Genomic DNA, 14,396 nt, shown 5'->3' with positions numbered 1-14,396 from the left:
GCAGCTTTTTGGAAGTCAGTCATAATTTACATTGTGTTAAACATTCTTTAAAAATTGTGAATATTAAAATAAAATTATGTTGACATACAGTCCCGATCAAAGGTTTAAGACCACCTGAAAATTAAAAAAAATATATCCTATTTTGCATGGTTGGATGGATAATAACACTGCTTTACTGCAGCAACATCAGGTAATCTCCATATACAGATGCCTGGCTTTAAGTTTTTGATCTACTGCAGAATATTTTTAAGGGTGTTATCTACTATAAAAAACCAGACCAGCAAAATCTCCAAGTTTTTCTGTTTTATCCTGTTACTTTGACACAAAGGCATCTGCTGTGATGCTTACACATCTGACGAAGTGGCAGCTTAATTGTTTTATACACAATTTGCACTGAGTTTGTAGGCTAACTGCAGAGAAATAGTAAAATAATGTTGAATTAAATATTCTTAATTTACAAGTCTTAGAGGGTTTTTTCGACAGTACATAACCAAGATAAATGGACAAAATTATAATATTTCTGACTGACTCAAAATGGAATAAAATTGAATCGGGACCTTGTGACTCAGACTTGAATCAGCTGTAGAAATCAGTGACGTCAGTAGTGCCTGCCTTCATTTCCACAATGTTTATTAGGAGGGCAGAGTTCTCAGAAAAGCATTGAGTAACCTCTCTGCACGTCATAGAAGATCTTCGGAAAGTGTTCAGGAAACACAACAGAGAGACCGTCCTCAGGCAACATGGAGGACACTGCGATCAACTGGTCAAACTCAGATGTAAATGATGTTGAAACGTGTATTTTCTGTTTAATAGCGAACAAAAAAGACGAAAACACAAAGATAATAAAAGAGGTGAGATGCTTTTTTTTTTAATCCCATGTAGAGCGATACAGGTGTTATAGGAGGAAACTGGACCCGGAAGTTGCGGATCCGAGGTTTTGATATACTATTAAAAAACACACACATAGTTAGTTGGAGATTTTAGCACTTGACGGCTGATGAAGTTTAAAGCGTATGGCAAATCAGCTATTTAATAGAAGAAACAGACTACAGCAGGGAATCCGCAGGATCGGCATTTCACGATTTGGAGAACTTGTACTGAGAGCTGTTTTGCAACTCTGAGCCAAAACAAATAAAACTGTATGAAACAGGGCATTTAGAGCAGTCTGAGCTCTTTTGGCTGTTTGTAATGTGAGCACCCACCAGCCCAGACAGGTAAAAACCTGTCATGTGACAGAAAATAAAGAAAAGCACAACAGGTCCACTCTAAAGTGTGTAAATCTAAAAATGCACTTTGTTTAAATCCAGATGCTTTAACACCTGCAAATCACCAAAACGTTAAAGGGTCCCTATGCAGGCACAGGTCCATGCATGACTTCTTATTTGGTTGAGGACTGGTTACATCTTAAGTAATGATAATACATTTATTATTTCTATGCACCTTTCAAGACACTTGCAGACCCCTTACAATGCTGAGGCAAAGAGAGTAGCCAAGCATCAAAAGATTTTAAGGCTGGTTTTAAGTGGTTGATTTCTCTTCATCTATGTGCAGCTAAATTAATAGTTCAAAGACCTGAATGAGTGACAGGTGGAACACGCTGCCTCGCTTACTGCAAATACATTTAAGCCTCAGTGTTTCAGTCAGTCTGACATTCATCAGGTATGTGTAATAATGTAGCTACTCAGAAAAAGTGAGTAAAATAATAACAATAATAATAATGCTGTACGTTTTAAAAATGAGTCCCACTGCCACCTTTTCATGTACTGTGCAGAGTGGGAGTTTTCTGTGTCTTGGTTGGTCATCCAACCAAGACATGGGGTGTCCTGGTTCTTTTATGTGCACAGCTGGAGTAGCGCTACCTACTTTCTGATCCACCAGGGAAATAGACTGTACTGAGTCTTGATAGTGCTGCATTCACAGCTTGAATGACTCTTTCATTTTTCTGCCCCCGACTACAGACTAAAGACCTGGTGTGTTTCAGCGACATTTTCCCAGGTGCGCCTCACCACTACCTGGTTGTTCCCAGAGAGCACATACTCAGCTGCTTCTCACTGCACAAAGGACACATTGATCTAGGTCAGTTAGTCCTCTGTCAACTTACCATACTATCTCCTAACACTGTGGCTATCCTGTCGTCACTACTGCTGCAAGTTTTCCTTTAAATACTTTAAACTAGACTATTACTGCTGGTACTATAGACTTTCTGATACTCTTATTTTTCCAACTATTTGAGATTAACAAAACTATATCACATAACCCATAAGAAATCATGTCTCCAATAGTTGAAAGGATGGCTAAACTGGGGAAAGATGTGCTCCACGACCAAGGGATTACTGACATGGCGGATATAAGGTTGGTGGAGACGGTTCTTGGAAGTAATAAAAATATTCATACTAGTAAAAAGGCAAAGTCTGCAAACTCAAGTTCTCTCATGGGCATTCAGGAATCATTTACAGTGGACACCCATTTTTCATCCATCCATCTGTACATTCATCCATGCATACATCCACCCACTGGACAGGTCTCGAGTCTGTCACAGGGCTAAAGCACAGAGACGGACGATCATTCACGTTCACGCTCATATGAGGTTAATCGGCGATCCAAAATTGGCCGTAGTTTTGAATACGAGTGTGAAGTAAAATCCTGCAGTTTCTGCTGAGTGCATTGTAGCTGCCATTAAACATTAAAGCTAACATTAAATTTAAAAAGCTACAGTGTATCTTAAAAAATGATATTAAAGGGAGGGTGGATGAATCTTTTCCTTTAAGTAACTGCATAAGTAATCTTCGTGCTAATATAATCTATATAGTTATAGTTTAACATGGAGTGAGGGGTCTAGTTGCTCTGTTGTTTGTAAGCGTTTCATCCCTGCTCTGGGCGGCTGAATTTCAGTGCTGGTGTGTTTTTCTCCACAGGCTGGGGTTCCACCAGCCGCCCTTCATTTCAGTAGGTCACCTCCACCTCCACGTGCTCGCCCCAGCCAGCCAGATCTCAAAGTACATGTTGTATAAGTTCACTCCAGAAACCAACTCTTTTGTTACTGTGAGTACTGCAGGCGACTTCTTTCCTCATTCTGTTTTTTTTTTTTTCTTTGATTTTCTTTATTAGTTCTCTTACACTACAATAACTAAACCACTGCAGCGGTTTCCATGCAGTCACTGTTTTTATCAGGCTACTTCTGTTACTTCACATTTGAACTGATAAACTCATAATTTCCTCTTTGCAGGAAGAAGTTTTACGCAAGCGTCTTAAAAGTATCTCCCCACCACTCCGGTGTCATTATTTAGAGAACTGCAAGTTATTTCAGTGCATCAATTGTGCTCAGACTGGACTTTAGATCAGAGCAGGGAAACGAACAAAAAAATCTCAGAAGAGTCGCTGAGGCAGAATGAAGACTGGAGACACTTTTGAAATGCGTTGTAATTGTTTGGACTGATATTTACCACTTTAATATTCATTAGCAGTGGCTGACCTCTCCACGGGCCAGTGCAATATAGAAAATTAACGGTCAGATTTTATCTAGAGTGTTTTGTACTCGTGCACTGTAACAGTGTCGTTTTTGAATGAATGCACGTGGGAAATGAATTGTACTTTTACCATAAGAAGAGACAAGACTGATTTTTTTAAATAAAATTATTTATTTAAATAACATTATTGAGAGTTTTCTGTTACTGACAGTCACTGTAAAGAATAAAAATGTGTGGAGACAGTGTTGCCTCTGTATTGGATGTGTGTCTGCTTGTTTGTAATGATATTAAAAAATAAACAGTTAAAAAAAAAATCATTCATGGAGAACCCTTTAATAAACTAATAATTAAGGTAATTAAGTTTTAAGGCCAGTGTTGTGACTTTCTAATGTTAGTTATTTTAGTACAGTCTCATAATCCTGGTAATCCTCACTGGCAGATATGTGTGTATAGATAAATATAGATTCATCAAGTTGCTGGAAACATCACAGATCTTGGTTAATATTGGCACGATAGCGTCACACAGTTGATGCAGATGTGTCGGCTGTACACCCATCATGCGAACGTCCCCCCATCCCAAAACCTCCCAGTGAATGAACAGGACACGACTCAAATGCAGATATTACACAAAAATAAAACTTACAAACTGTATCAGTGAGCCAGAGTCGGAGGGCATAGACCAATGATCATACACCTCTGAGCGTGAAATATGACTTTAATCCTAGATATTTTAACTTAGAGTAGTAATTGAAACTACTGTTTCAATTATGGAGCTATACAAAATGAGTCTTCTGGGCCTTTCTCTCCACTTCACAACAGTATTTTTCACCAAGCCCTATAACCCTGCACACAGACATGCACATTAGGTTCATTCATTATATCCAGTAAACCTGATATATGACAATCATGCCTGAATATTACTACAGTAACCTGCTCATGCTTACCTGAGCTCCTTTAGTTTCTTTTCCTTTATCTCATTCAGGCGCATCTGTCGCTGCTGGGCTTCCTCCAGCATTTTGTCAGCCTCCCTGAACCTCTCTCCACGCTCAGCTTTGGCAAGCTTCTTGCGCTCATTCACCTGCTGCCTGACGGCCTCAGTGTGGCGCAGCACTTTCTGACGCTGCCTCTCCTGCTGCTCCTTTTCTTTGGCCTCTGCTTCCTTCTGAGCCCTGTGTGGAGGAAAAATAGCAATTTCATGCAAAAACGTGCAGAAAATGCGCACTGAGGTGGGAAAAACAAACAAAAGCCCCCCAACTTTCTTACTTCAGCATCCGATCAAACTCTTCCTTCTTTATGGTGGCCTGCACTGTCTGGTAGTGCTGTTTGCTGTGAACTTGCTCCAGCCGAGCAGCCCCCAGCATCGCCTGCTGTGCTTTCCTCACGGCCTGCTCTCTGTTTTTCTCCCTCCATTGTTTTTGTAACTCTTCTTGATGCCGATGGGCACAGAGTTCATCCTTTTTAAAATCCGCAGAAAGACCAGCACAAGTGGCCGAGAACAGTTAAAAGTCATATTAATCCACCTGTAATAAGGTTAAAGCTTCGAAAACAATTTCTGACCTGCTCTGCCTTATAGTCTCGATCTTTTTCTTGCTTGGCCCTCAGCTTAGCAATCTCCATCTCCTTCTCTTTCCTTATCCGCTTTTGCTCTGCTTCACGTTCCGCGTCCCTCGCCTGCACAAACAATAAAATATCAGCAGAGAACAAACATCTGTGGCCGATCTACAGAGTTCAGTTGCTTTTCCAGCTGACCTGTTTCTTTTCAATGTATTCCATGGCTTTAATGTCCGCCAGCTTCTCCTCCTTCATCCTCTGCTCCTTGACTCGGAGGGTCTCAGCATTGATGCGCATGATCTCCTCCTGCATACACTGCTGCTCCATCCTATTCTTCTCTTTAGCCTGGAACAAAGCAGCCGGTCAGAGATGAAACTGACTCCTGTACACTGCACTGTGTTCACGTTAGTGCGTTTAAGTCTGCACATGGGCCGTGTGTGCACCTTGAGGTCATCTTTTTCCATCTTCTTGTGGTTCTCCTTCATTTGCTGTTTCTCTTGCTCTCTCATCTTTCTCTCATTTTCCTTTTCCTCTAGATGTTTCTGAATTTGTTCTAAAAGTTGCGCTCCTCCTCTGAAATGTAACACACACAAACAGAGTGACAGATCTCCTAATGGCCTCCTTTTTGGATCAGATAAAGTGCATAATTTAACGTCTTCCCATCCTTGGAGTTATTTTAAGAATATATAAAGCATTTGGTGAAGAAAAAAAAAGGTGCTCTCTTTACTCGACCCTGCGCTGTTTCCTCAGCTCGTCGATCTTCCTTTCAGTCTCCAGACCCTTGTGGCGCTCTGCCTCTATCATCGCATTCAGGCGCCTCTCCTCCTCTTCCATCTCTGCCTGGATCTGCTTCTTCTCCTCCAGCTGAGCATTGATTGTGGCTTGACATTGAGCATTCAGAATAAGCTGAGGGAGTGACAAAAACAAAAGCATTTATATGTGTGTGAATTGACACCGCCTTTGTTTTCGTCATCCACATACTCCCAGCCAATTCCTACCCTGTTCAGCCTTTTGATTTCCTCTTCTTGCTCCATCCTTAAAGCGTTAGACTGCTCCAGCAAGGCCTGTGAACGTTTCCGGGCCTCTTGCTCGAGCTCAGTCAGGGCCTTGTTGTTCTTACGGGACAAATCTGCTGCCTGGATCTGCTGCTTCCTTTCCTCTGCGGCTTTCTGGGGAGCCATCATATAGATATCATATTGCAAAATCACAGGAACGAGCCTCTTGTGTTAATGTCCAAGAAAACCTCATCAGAGCCATGAATCCTACCGTTTCCTCTTCCGCCTTTCTCTGATAAGCCTGGTGAAAAGCCTCTCTCTCCTCCTTGAGGTTAGCCTGGGATGCTAAAATGATGCGTTTATACTTAGCTGACGGGAGAAAGACTGACTTTCCCAAAGGACTGCTAAGTGGGATTCTGGCATAATGACAGGAGGAATTATGTTGTGGTGAGGATGTCCATTTTGGGTTAAAACATCATTATCATCATGACATTTGTTTTAAAAAATCTAATCGTCTCTCTAAATCACTTGAAACAATACCAGGTCATACATTAATGGATAACTGTTAGGTGCACCATTGTTTTGTTTTTTTTAATTCATATTAAATGTAATCAAATTGCTTCCTTTTCCATGTTTTAAAAATGTGCATTATGCTTTTTAAACCAGCAGAGAAACTCAACAGCTTTGGGAATACCTGAGATTGCGGATGAGGTCTTTAGAGATGATTTGAATGGTGTCTTTGTCTTTTTTGATCTTTGACGGAGCTTCCTCACAAGGATTGTCTTCACAAAGCTGTGTAGATATCTGAGCAGTTGTTAGTTGATAAAAACACGCAAAATAGCACCATAATTAGTGAACTCAACACACAAGTGTTTTCAGTTTTGTTTTTGGGTTTTCTTTTTTTCTTACTTGTGATATCCACTCACTGGCCACTTCATTAGGTTCATTTGCTCATTAATCCAAATATCTTATCAGCCAGTCACTTGGCAGCAACTCGGACACTTGGTACACTTCGGTCTCCTTAATACTGTCTGGACATCAATTAAATGCCACAGCCCACCTGAGTAGTTCTGCTGACCATCTCCAACCCCTTATTGACAACAGTGTAACCATCTTCTAATCGCTGCTTCCAACAGGATAACACACCGTGTCACAAAACTCACATCATCTCAGGCTGGTTTCTTGAATATGACAGTGAGTTCACTCTACTCCAATGCCTCCACAGTCACGAAATCTCACCTTTGGGATGTGGTGAAACTGAAGATTCTTATGGTGAATGTACAGTCAATAAATCTGCAGTGACTATGTAATGCTATTATGCCAATATGGAGCAAAAATCTGAGTAATGTTTCCAGCGCCTTGTTGAAAATTTAAGGTAATTCAGAGGGCAAAAAGCGGTGCTAATAAACTGCACCTAATAAATTGGCCGGTGAGTGTAGTTAAGATGTGACATTTCACTCTGTGAGAGTAACACTCACCGGGTCTGGGCTCCCAAAGAGGATCTCGTCATCATCCACCTGAGAGCTTGGGCTCAGTGGGCGGTAGCAGCTGCTAAAAGAGCTAGCTCTGGAACTGGACGGATGTCTCTGCTGGGATTGAAAACAACAGTGGACGAATATACAGGGACTTTTTCTACCGTTAAATACGGACTTTATAGATTAGTATCTTTTGCATTTAAAAAAATAGGATCTAGCATCTAAGGCAATATGGAAAGTGGCTTGTCAGTGCTCACTGTAACATATAGACTTACCATGATCTGCCGTTAACAAAGTCCAGGCAACGGAAAATAAATGTTTCTAAGATTATCCAGTTTTAAGGCTAATAAAGCTGCAATACTGAGTGTTATTCTCCCATCTATAGACATGCGCTTAGCTTCTTTAAAAACTTTAAAAACGTAGCGACACGGATTTTAATTGGCGAGTAATCTGTTGCTATGGTGACAGAAGGGCAAACGTTAGACATCCTCTACTCCTTTAAAGTCAAGCGTATCATATTTGATACATGAATTTTTGTGAGTTTTTGAGACTTCAACATCATCAGCGTTACTTTTTTTACCCTCACAAAATGATATAAATTGCATGACACATTTTCAATGACTTAAGTGCAAAAGTATGGCCTATGTAGCAAATGTGATACAAATTAAAACTCATATAGCCTATGCAGATTAAAATTTGATATATTTCTATATATTTTGTCTAAAAGTTCAACAAACACTCCATTATCAAAAAAATTATCTCTGACTTGGGGTTCAGACTGAACCTGTTCAGCTCTCGTAAAAAAAATAAATAAAAAAAATAATTAAAAAAACACTTTTTTTTCCCCCTAAGACAAATAATTTGACGATTCACTCTGGGCTCGACTAGCTCTGTCTTCGGCCGATTGTCCTGCCTTTGTCTCTGGGCACACCCAGAAATTATATTGCAGCGTTTACTGCGCTCTGTATAAAAGACGCTTTAAAACTCACGAATGGGGACGCTGGAGGCTTCTGGGATTGATGACTGTAAGTTCTGTCAAATAGCAAACAACAAAACTGACACAGAGATCCTGCTAAGCGTGAGTAAAAAAACAATAACAGCATTCATTCATGTTCAAGGAGAAAAAAAATTAGCCACTGGAAATTCCTGTCTTACTGTGTGTGCGCGCGCACGTGTGTGTGTGTACAGGACGATGAGCTGGTTTGCTTTCGTGACATGAAGCCTGGAGCCACCCATCACTACCTGGTTATTCCCAGGATGCATATCAGCAGCTGTAAAACCCTTAAGATGGACAACATACCTCTAGGTGAGGAAACATGAACTTAATCAGTCTGTTTGCTTGTTTGTTTTCCTGGTAGCAACTTCTGCTGACAAGTCTTGGTCAATGGGAAAATATGAGTCGGTAGTTATGACTGATTACACAAAAGCACCCCACCCTTTAAAGCAACATGTTTCCAAGCAACTGATTATTTATATAGCACCAAATCACAATAGTTGCTTCAAGACACTTCATATTGTAAGGTCATACATAGCACGTAGATGACCCCCTATGAGCAAGTACTTGGCGACAGTGGAAAGGAAAAACTCCCTTTCAACAGAAGGAACATTGCACAGGGAGGAGCAGCCATCTGGTTAATCAGTGCAAACTATTTTATTAATAGTTTATAGTAAATTCAGGTTAATGAGTAAATTGTTTTGTTGAGTCACCAGTATGACCTCAGTGCGCTTAGCTTTGTAGTTTGTGTCAATAAAGACAGATTTAAAAGCGGCACCATGACCATGAAATGATTAATTGTGTCTTCAGAAATCAGCTGCACACCCATGATACAAATTTTCTGTTCCACTACGCACCAAATGAGCTCTACTGGACTGAGATCTGGTGCCTGTTCACAAACCATTTTTTTTTCTCCTCTGACCTCTGTTATCAACAAGCCATTTTCACCCCGAGAACTGCTACTCACTGGATATTTTCTCATTTTTGGACCATTCTCTGTAAACTCTAATGAATGTTTTATGGGGGAAAAAATCCCAGTAGCTCAGTTTTTGAAATCCCTACAACAGCCCGTTTGATAGCAGCAACCATGCCACATTCAATGTCACGTCAGTCACCTTTCTTCCTCATTCTAACGTTCTGTTTGAACCATGTCTACATACACTGAGCTGCTGCTATGTGATTGGCTGATTAGATATTTGTGTTAATGTTCAGGTGTGATTAATAAAGTGGCTAGGGAGTATATGTACATATGTGTAATCTTGACTCTTGACTTTCTGTTCGCTGATAAGTTTTATTTGTTGACAGTGGAGCGGATGGAACAAATGGGAAGAAGTATACTAGAGAAGAACAAAGTCTGCAGCCTCGATGACGTCAGGTAAAACAATCCCTGTGATGAGCTGCGACTCTTTACCACTTAGAATTTTATTATGCTTTAAAATTAAACAGTTTTTTTTTTCATGTTGTAATATCTTTTTGTTAATTTTATTTTGTAGGCTGGGGTTTCATCTCCCTCCATTCTCATCAGTCCCCCACCTCCACCTCCATGCTCTGGCTCCAGCCAGTAAGATGAACTTGAAGTCTCAGCTTCGCTACGGGCAGCAGTCTTACTGGTTTATTACAGTAAGTCAGGGCTGGATTGAGCCAAGGAAAATAATTCAATTGGGACTGTTTATTTATAATATCGCTAGACAGACATGAGGCATAGTAACATTTGTTTCTCATTTGTTATCACGGTGCTTTAAAGGAATTCAATAAAAATCAGATCAGAGATTATTGGAGATTATCACTGACGCCATTCTCTGATGTCAAAATGAGAAACGAGCCACATCTTCTCTCCCATGTTAGGTCTTTTATGTGTGTTGTGTACACATTTAAGTGTTACCTTCTTTTAAAGTGAAGAGCTTTTAAAATTAGTGAATTTACAACATGTGAATACTCTTAACTTCCAGTTTTGTTCTGTTGCAGGTAGACAAAGTGCTTTCACAGCTGAAGACTCATGGCAAAGTGAAATGAACAGATGCAGGTGTAGCAACCTTGTTTGCTGCTTACAGGTTATTTAATTAGCATCCACCGCACTGAGTGCACTTTACATGACTTCTCCAGCCTGTTTGGCATTCTGGTGCTAAAACATTTGAATATTTTCCTCCATGCCGCATGCTGACTTAGTTATAGAGAAGAGTTCTTTGTATTAAATTTTTTTACTTCTTTTTTTTTTTTTTCATTTTTATAAATGGTATAGAATTCATGAATATTAATTAAAAAAATCTTGAAAGGCTTCAAATAATGGAGATCATTTCTGTCTTAAAGGTTGCTCTTCCAAATCTCTCCTATTACAAACATGGGTACAACACATTCAGCCCTTCAGTATCCTATACTGTTACTGCTCAACTTTCCATTAGTGCTTTCACGATCATGTTAATTAGCAGAATATGAAGGGTTTGTTGGTTAGTTCCTCTTCAAATCTGTAAACTTGACCACTCAGTAACGCATCTGTGTCTTTCACTGAAAAGAATTCAGTGAACTAACTCTTTAGTCACAGTAGAAAGCCAGTTATTGATTGGCATGCTAGGATCTTTTTTGGAAGAGCCGAGCATGCCAATATAAATGCTTTCATGAGTGTTTTAACAGGATTTTAGCAATGCTAACTGCATGACTCCAGCAATGTGGTTGGACAATCTTCCACACTAGATGAGCCAGAAGCACTTGACAGCTTTCTATGACAGAGACCCCATCTGTTCATTCATTCATTTTTCTCCCACACATCTGGGTTCAAGTGGTCGGGGCACCAGTCCAAGCAGAGAAGCCCTCCCCAGCCACCTCTTCCAGCTCATCCTGGGGTACATCAAGTTTTTCCAAAGCCAGCAAAGAGATACAATTTCTCCAGCAAGTCTTGGTCCTCCTCCCAGTTGGACATGCCAGAAACACTGTACCTAGGAGGCATCTAGGAGACGTTCTAGCAGGTTGCCTGATTCACCTCAAGTGACTCCTTTTGATGTGGTGAGGACATTATCCCCAGAGAGTAATCCTCATGACTATTCATCTGTTTCATTTGTGGTGCACATCGCAAACTTTTTGTCACAGATCAAAATGCAGGGTTATATAAACCTGTATCAGGCTGTATGCCAAGTCCAAAAAACAGGAAGCACAGGGAAAGATGTGTAGATATTATGACAAAGACTCGGGGAAAGGACAGGACTATTTATACACATAGGATTAATAAAGGAACTGGAAACAGCTGGGGGAAAAATACACAGGTGCAAACTAGGCAGGAAGTAAAACTCAAAGCAGGAACAGAAGACAACTTTCATATTAAAACAGGAAAATAACAAATAGCTTAACTAAATAACAAACAAAAAAACTCAGTGAACGGAGAAGCAGAAAGGAACGATAAGCATCTAACAAGCAACACAAGAATTCAAACTCAAAAATGAATGCAAACAGTTTCAGTTTAGCTACTATTTTGTTTATTAATACATTATATCTCTAACTCAAAAATATCATTCATTAATAGAACATTTTCTAACCGGATCAGTTCTTTCTCTGAGCCACTTGATGTCAGTAATGCAATAGGAACTCTCACAATGGCAGATTATATGGAGGGTCCACGTGCATCAACAGGCCTCATATGGTGACTCACAGCCTGTTTTTTACTTATTTAAAATGATAAAGTAGGAACCATCAAAAAGTGTTCACATGACATCATTTGCCAAGGGCTCCATTCCTGTAAACTGGCGAGTCACTTCAGTCCATGCATTTTCAAAACTGTTCACACAGGACACTGACATGACTCCGAGGCAAATATTCAGCAGTGTCTAAGAGTCAAAACTATCTGCTGGTGAGGAGGAACAGGAGCACTTGCAGAATTCCGAGATCTGCAACACTCCCTTGTATGTCTTTCGCATCTCCAAACTTTTAACTGCTATGAGTCATTTTTACTGTGTATTATTGTGTATCGTCGTCATTGTTTCTCACATACATTTCTCGTGTGTTTCTTGGTTTATATTATGATAGTGTTGGCACATCTGTCTGAATACATGTAGGGACTGTAACTTTCCATCTAAGGACTGATGTAAGAGAAGACATGATGTAAGGAGTATTGGGTTCCTGAGCTCAACTACCTTATTGTGCTGGCTATTGAATATGTTATATGATTCAACAGTGATGTCGTTTGAGAAAGATATTATATAACGCATGCTTCATAGAATTTGTTCCTCTTTGAACATATTGATACTGTGATACACACAGAGATGCATTTACGTATGCATTTACAGCTAGGGGCATGATTTATGATGTCATGAAGACCTTGAATAGATTTCCTTGGTGTTTAGTTTCCTACATTTCTCACCAGCAACATATAAAGACAATGCAAAACAATTTCATAAATAATATTTTAATGGCAATATGGAAACAGTTAGAGCCATAAGTTTTTGGACAATTACACTTTTTTTTGTGTGTGTGTGATTTTTGCCACCGCCACAGTTAATTTTAAATCACTCAGGATTTGAGTGAAGTACAGACTCAGAGCTTTAGTTAAAGGTGTTTTACAAAAACATTGTGTTAACTGTTTCAGGATTACAGAAATTTTTATACATAGTCCCTCATTTTCAGAGGTTCAAAAGTAACTGGATACATTAACTTTATTTGAAATTGAACATTTTGTTAATCCTTTGCAGTTAGAGACTGCCTGCATATCCACTGTGGTCATATACAGAGGCAAAATTACAAAAAAATGTATCAGTTTAAATATACTTATGGATCTAACTGTATTCAAATTACCATTAAAATGTTATATATGGAAATGTGTATATGTTTTATGTGTCTCTACTGAGAAATACAGGAAAGTAAAAAAAGAAACTCTATTTAAGGTCTTCAGGCCATCTTAAATTTACTATAACAATAAAGAAAGCGCCCAAAACTACAACATCTGTCATCAGCAGCTCATGTCAGAGTCAGGAAGGGACTCTCATGCATCATACATACCAAATGACATCATTTCTCAGACCAAATGCTCTTGTTTTTATGTGACTTATCAAAAAAAAACCCAAAAAAACTACAACAACACAACTTCCTGGTGTGTTAAAATCCTTTAAATATACTGGTACAGTGCTGTGAAAAAAATTTGATCCCTTCCTCGTTTCTTTCTTTCTTTGCTTTTCTTCTCTTTTCTTTTTTCTTTGCTTTGCTTTTTTTTCTGCATATTTTTTCCATGTTTTGATGCGTGCTCAATCATCCAGGTAAGAAAATCCCTCAAAAATTATTCTATTCATCTGGACATTGCGTTTTCAGTGGAAAAAACATTTTGTCGCTCATCCAAGTGACTTCTTCCGTATTTGTGGGATTTCAGTCATTATGCAAATGTACTGTTTATAAGGTTGGGTAATTACCAGACATTCTCCTTCAGAATTTTCTGCTACAGAGCACAATTCATGGTTCCATCAATTACTACAAGTTGTTCAGATCCTGAAGCAGCAAAAACCTTCACACTACCACCACCACGTTTGTCTTTTGGTATGATGTTCTTTTTATGCTTTCAATCTGGTTCCCAAACATGTATAAATTGTTTTGTACCCAGTCCCAGGCTGATGATGTCAAAGACTTCGATTTTCATTCTTTATTTTCTTTAGCTTGTGGCATGATGTGTTTTTGATATCTTTTAGCCTACTTCACTTTGTCAGGTTCACTTAAACATGTTTAGTGATTTGGCGGTAATTGGGTTAGTGAAACTGAACTTAGTGTTCCAGAGCAAATGGTTAATCACAGTTAATTCCAAAGTTAGTTTAACAAGAGGGAACTACTTTTTCACATAGAGCCATATAAGTTTAGATAGATTTTTTTTCCTTAATAAATGAAATCATCATTTAAAAACTCAATTTTGTATTTACTCGGGTTATGTTTGTCTAATTTAAATAAAAAA

At 39.2% G+C, this 14,396-nt stretch overlaps 3 protein-coding genes across 4 annotated transcripts; 2 read left to right on the top strand and 1 right to left on the bottom strand.

The window, feature by feature from the left end:
- Positions 1 to 694: 694 nt before the first annotated feature.
- Positions 695 to 3,785, top strand: LOC102783234 (adenosine 5'-monophosphoramidase HINT3-like). Its single transcript, XM_006797107.2, has 5 exons — positions 695 to 851; positions 1,959 to 2,076; positions 2,283 to 2,352; positions 2,916 to 3,042; positions 3,227 to 3,785. The coding sequence occupies exons 1-5, from the start codon at positions 741 to 743 to the stop codon at positions 3,335 to 3,337; spliced, it is 537 nt and encodes a 178-aa protein (XP_006797170.1). The 5' UTR covers positions 695 to 740; the 3' UTR covers positions 3,338 to 3,785.
- LOC102783807 (cilia- and flagella-associated protein 45-like) lies at positions 3,663 to 8,109 on the bottom strand. Of its 2 annotated transcripts, none has more exons than XM_087851828.1 (12): positions 7,764 to 8,109; positions 7,492 to 7,602; positions 6,708 to 6,817; positions 6,285 to 6,429; positions 6,017 to 6,187; positions 5,746 to 5,924; positions 5,462 to 5,591; positions 5,217 to 5,363; positions 5,025 to 5,138; positions 4,731 to 4,921; positions 4,412 to 4,636; positions 3,663 to 4,310 (listed from the first exon to the last, which is right to left on the bottom strand). In XM_087851828.1, exons 1-12 carry the CDS (start codon positions 7,764 to 7,766, stop codon positions 4,241 to 4,243), a joined length of 1,596 nt encoding a protein of 531 aa, XP_087707954.1. In that variant the 5' UTR covers positions 7,767 to 8,109; the 3' UTR covers positions 3,663 to 4,240. The 2 variants fall into 2 exon arrangements, with proteins under 2 accessions (XP_087707954.1, XP_087707955.1); XM_087851829.1 differs by having other exon boundaries at positions 6,708 to 6,805; positions 7,764 to 8,108.
- A 269-nt stretch (positions 8,110 to 8,378) lies between these two features.
- Positions 8,379 to 10,668, top strand: LOC102783518 (adenosine 5'-monophosphoramidase HINT3-like). The gene is made up of 5 exons (XM_006797108.3): positions 8,379 to 8,566; positions 8,677 to 8,794; positions 9,788 to 9,857; positions 9,976 to 10,102; positions 10,448 to 10,668. The coding sequence occupies exons 1-5, from the start codon at positions 8,480 to 8,482 to the stop codon at positions 10,493 to 10,495; spliced, it is 450 nt and encodes a 149-aa protein (XP_006797171.2). The 5' UTR covers positions 8,379 to 8,479; the 3' UTR covers positions 10,496 to 10,668.
- The last annotated feature ends 3,728 nt before the right edge of the window (positions 10,669 to 14,396 follow it).

This window comes from Neolamprologus brichardi, chromosome 15, assembly GCF_056152115.1.
Source record: "Neolamprologus brichardi isolate AB-2024 chromosome 15, ASM5615211v1, whole genome shotgun sequence".
In the NCBI taxonomy this organism is placed as follows: Eukaryota; Metazoa; Chordata; class Actinopteri; order Cichliformes; family Cichlidae; genus Neolamprologus; species Neolamprologus brichardi.
Note: the sequence above shows the minus strand (reverse complement) of the source record. Positions and strands in the feature narration are given on the sequence as shown.

Excerpts from the sequence above, each read along its gene's own strand:
- LOC102783518 (XM_006797108.3), top strand. The coding sequence starts at position 8,480 with ATGGGGACGCTGGAGGCTTCTGGGATTGATGACTGTAAGTTCTGTCAA. Across the intron at positions 8,567-8,676 it reads ACACAGAGATCCTGCTAAGC|GACGATGAGCTGGTTTGCTT; the intron begins GTGAGTAAAAAA and ends GTGTGTGTACAG. Across the intron at positions 9,858-9,975 it reads TGCAGCCTCGATGACGTCAG|GCTGGGGTTTCATCTCCCTC; the intron begins GTAAAACAATCC and ends TTTATTTTGTAG.
- LOC102783234 (XM_006797107.2), top strand. The coding sequence starts at position 741 with ATGGAGGACACTGCGATCAACTGGTCAAACTCAGATGTAAATGATGTT. Across the intron at positions 852-1,958 it reads ACACAAAGATAATAAAAGAG|ACTAAAGACCTGGTGTGTTT; the intron begins GTGAGATGCTTT and ends CCCCGACTACAG. Across the intron at positions 2,077-2,282 it reads CAAAGGACACATTGATCTAG|TTGAAAGGATGGCTAAACTG; the intron begins GTCAGTTAGTCC and ends TGTCTCCAATAG.
- LOC102783807 (XM_087851828.1), bottom strand. Across the intron at positions 5,592-5,745 it reads AGGAAACAGCGCAGGGTCGA|AGGAGGAGCGCAACTTTTAG; the intron begins GTAAAGAGAGCA and ends GTTACATTTCAG. Across the intron at positions 4,637-4,730 it reads GAGTTTGATCGGATGCTGAA|GGCTCAGAAGGAAGCAGAGG; the intron begins GTAAGAAAGTTG and ends TCCTCCACACAG.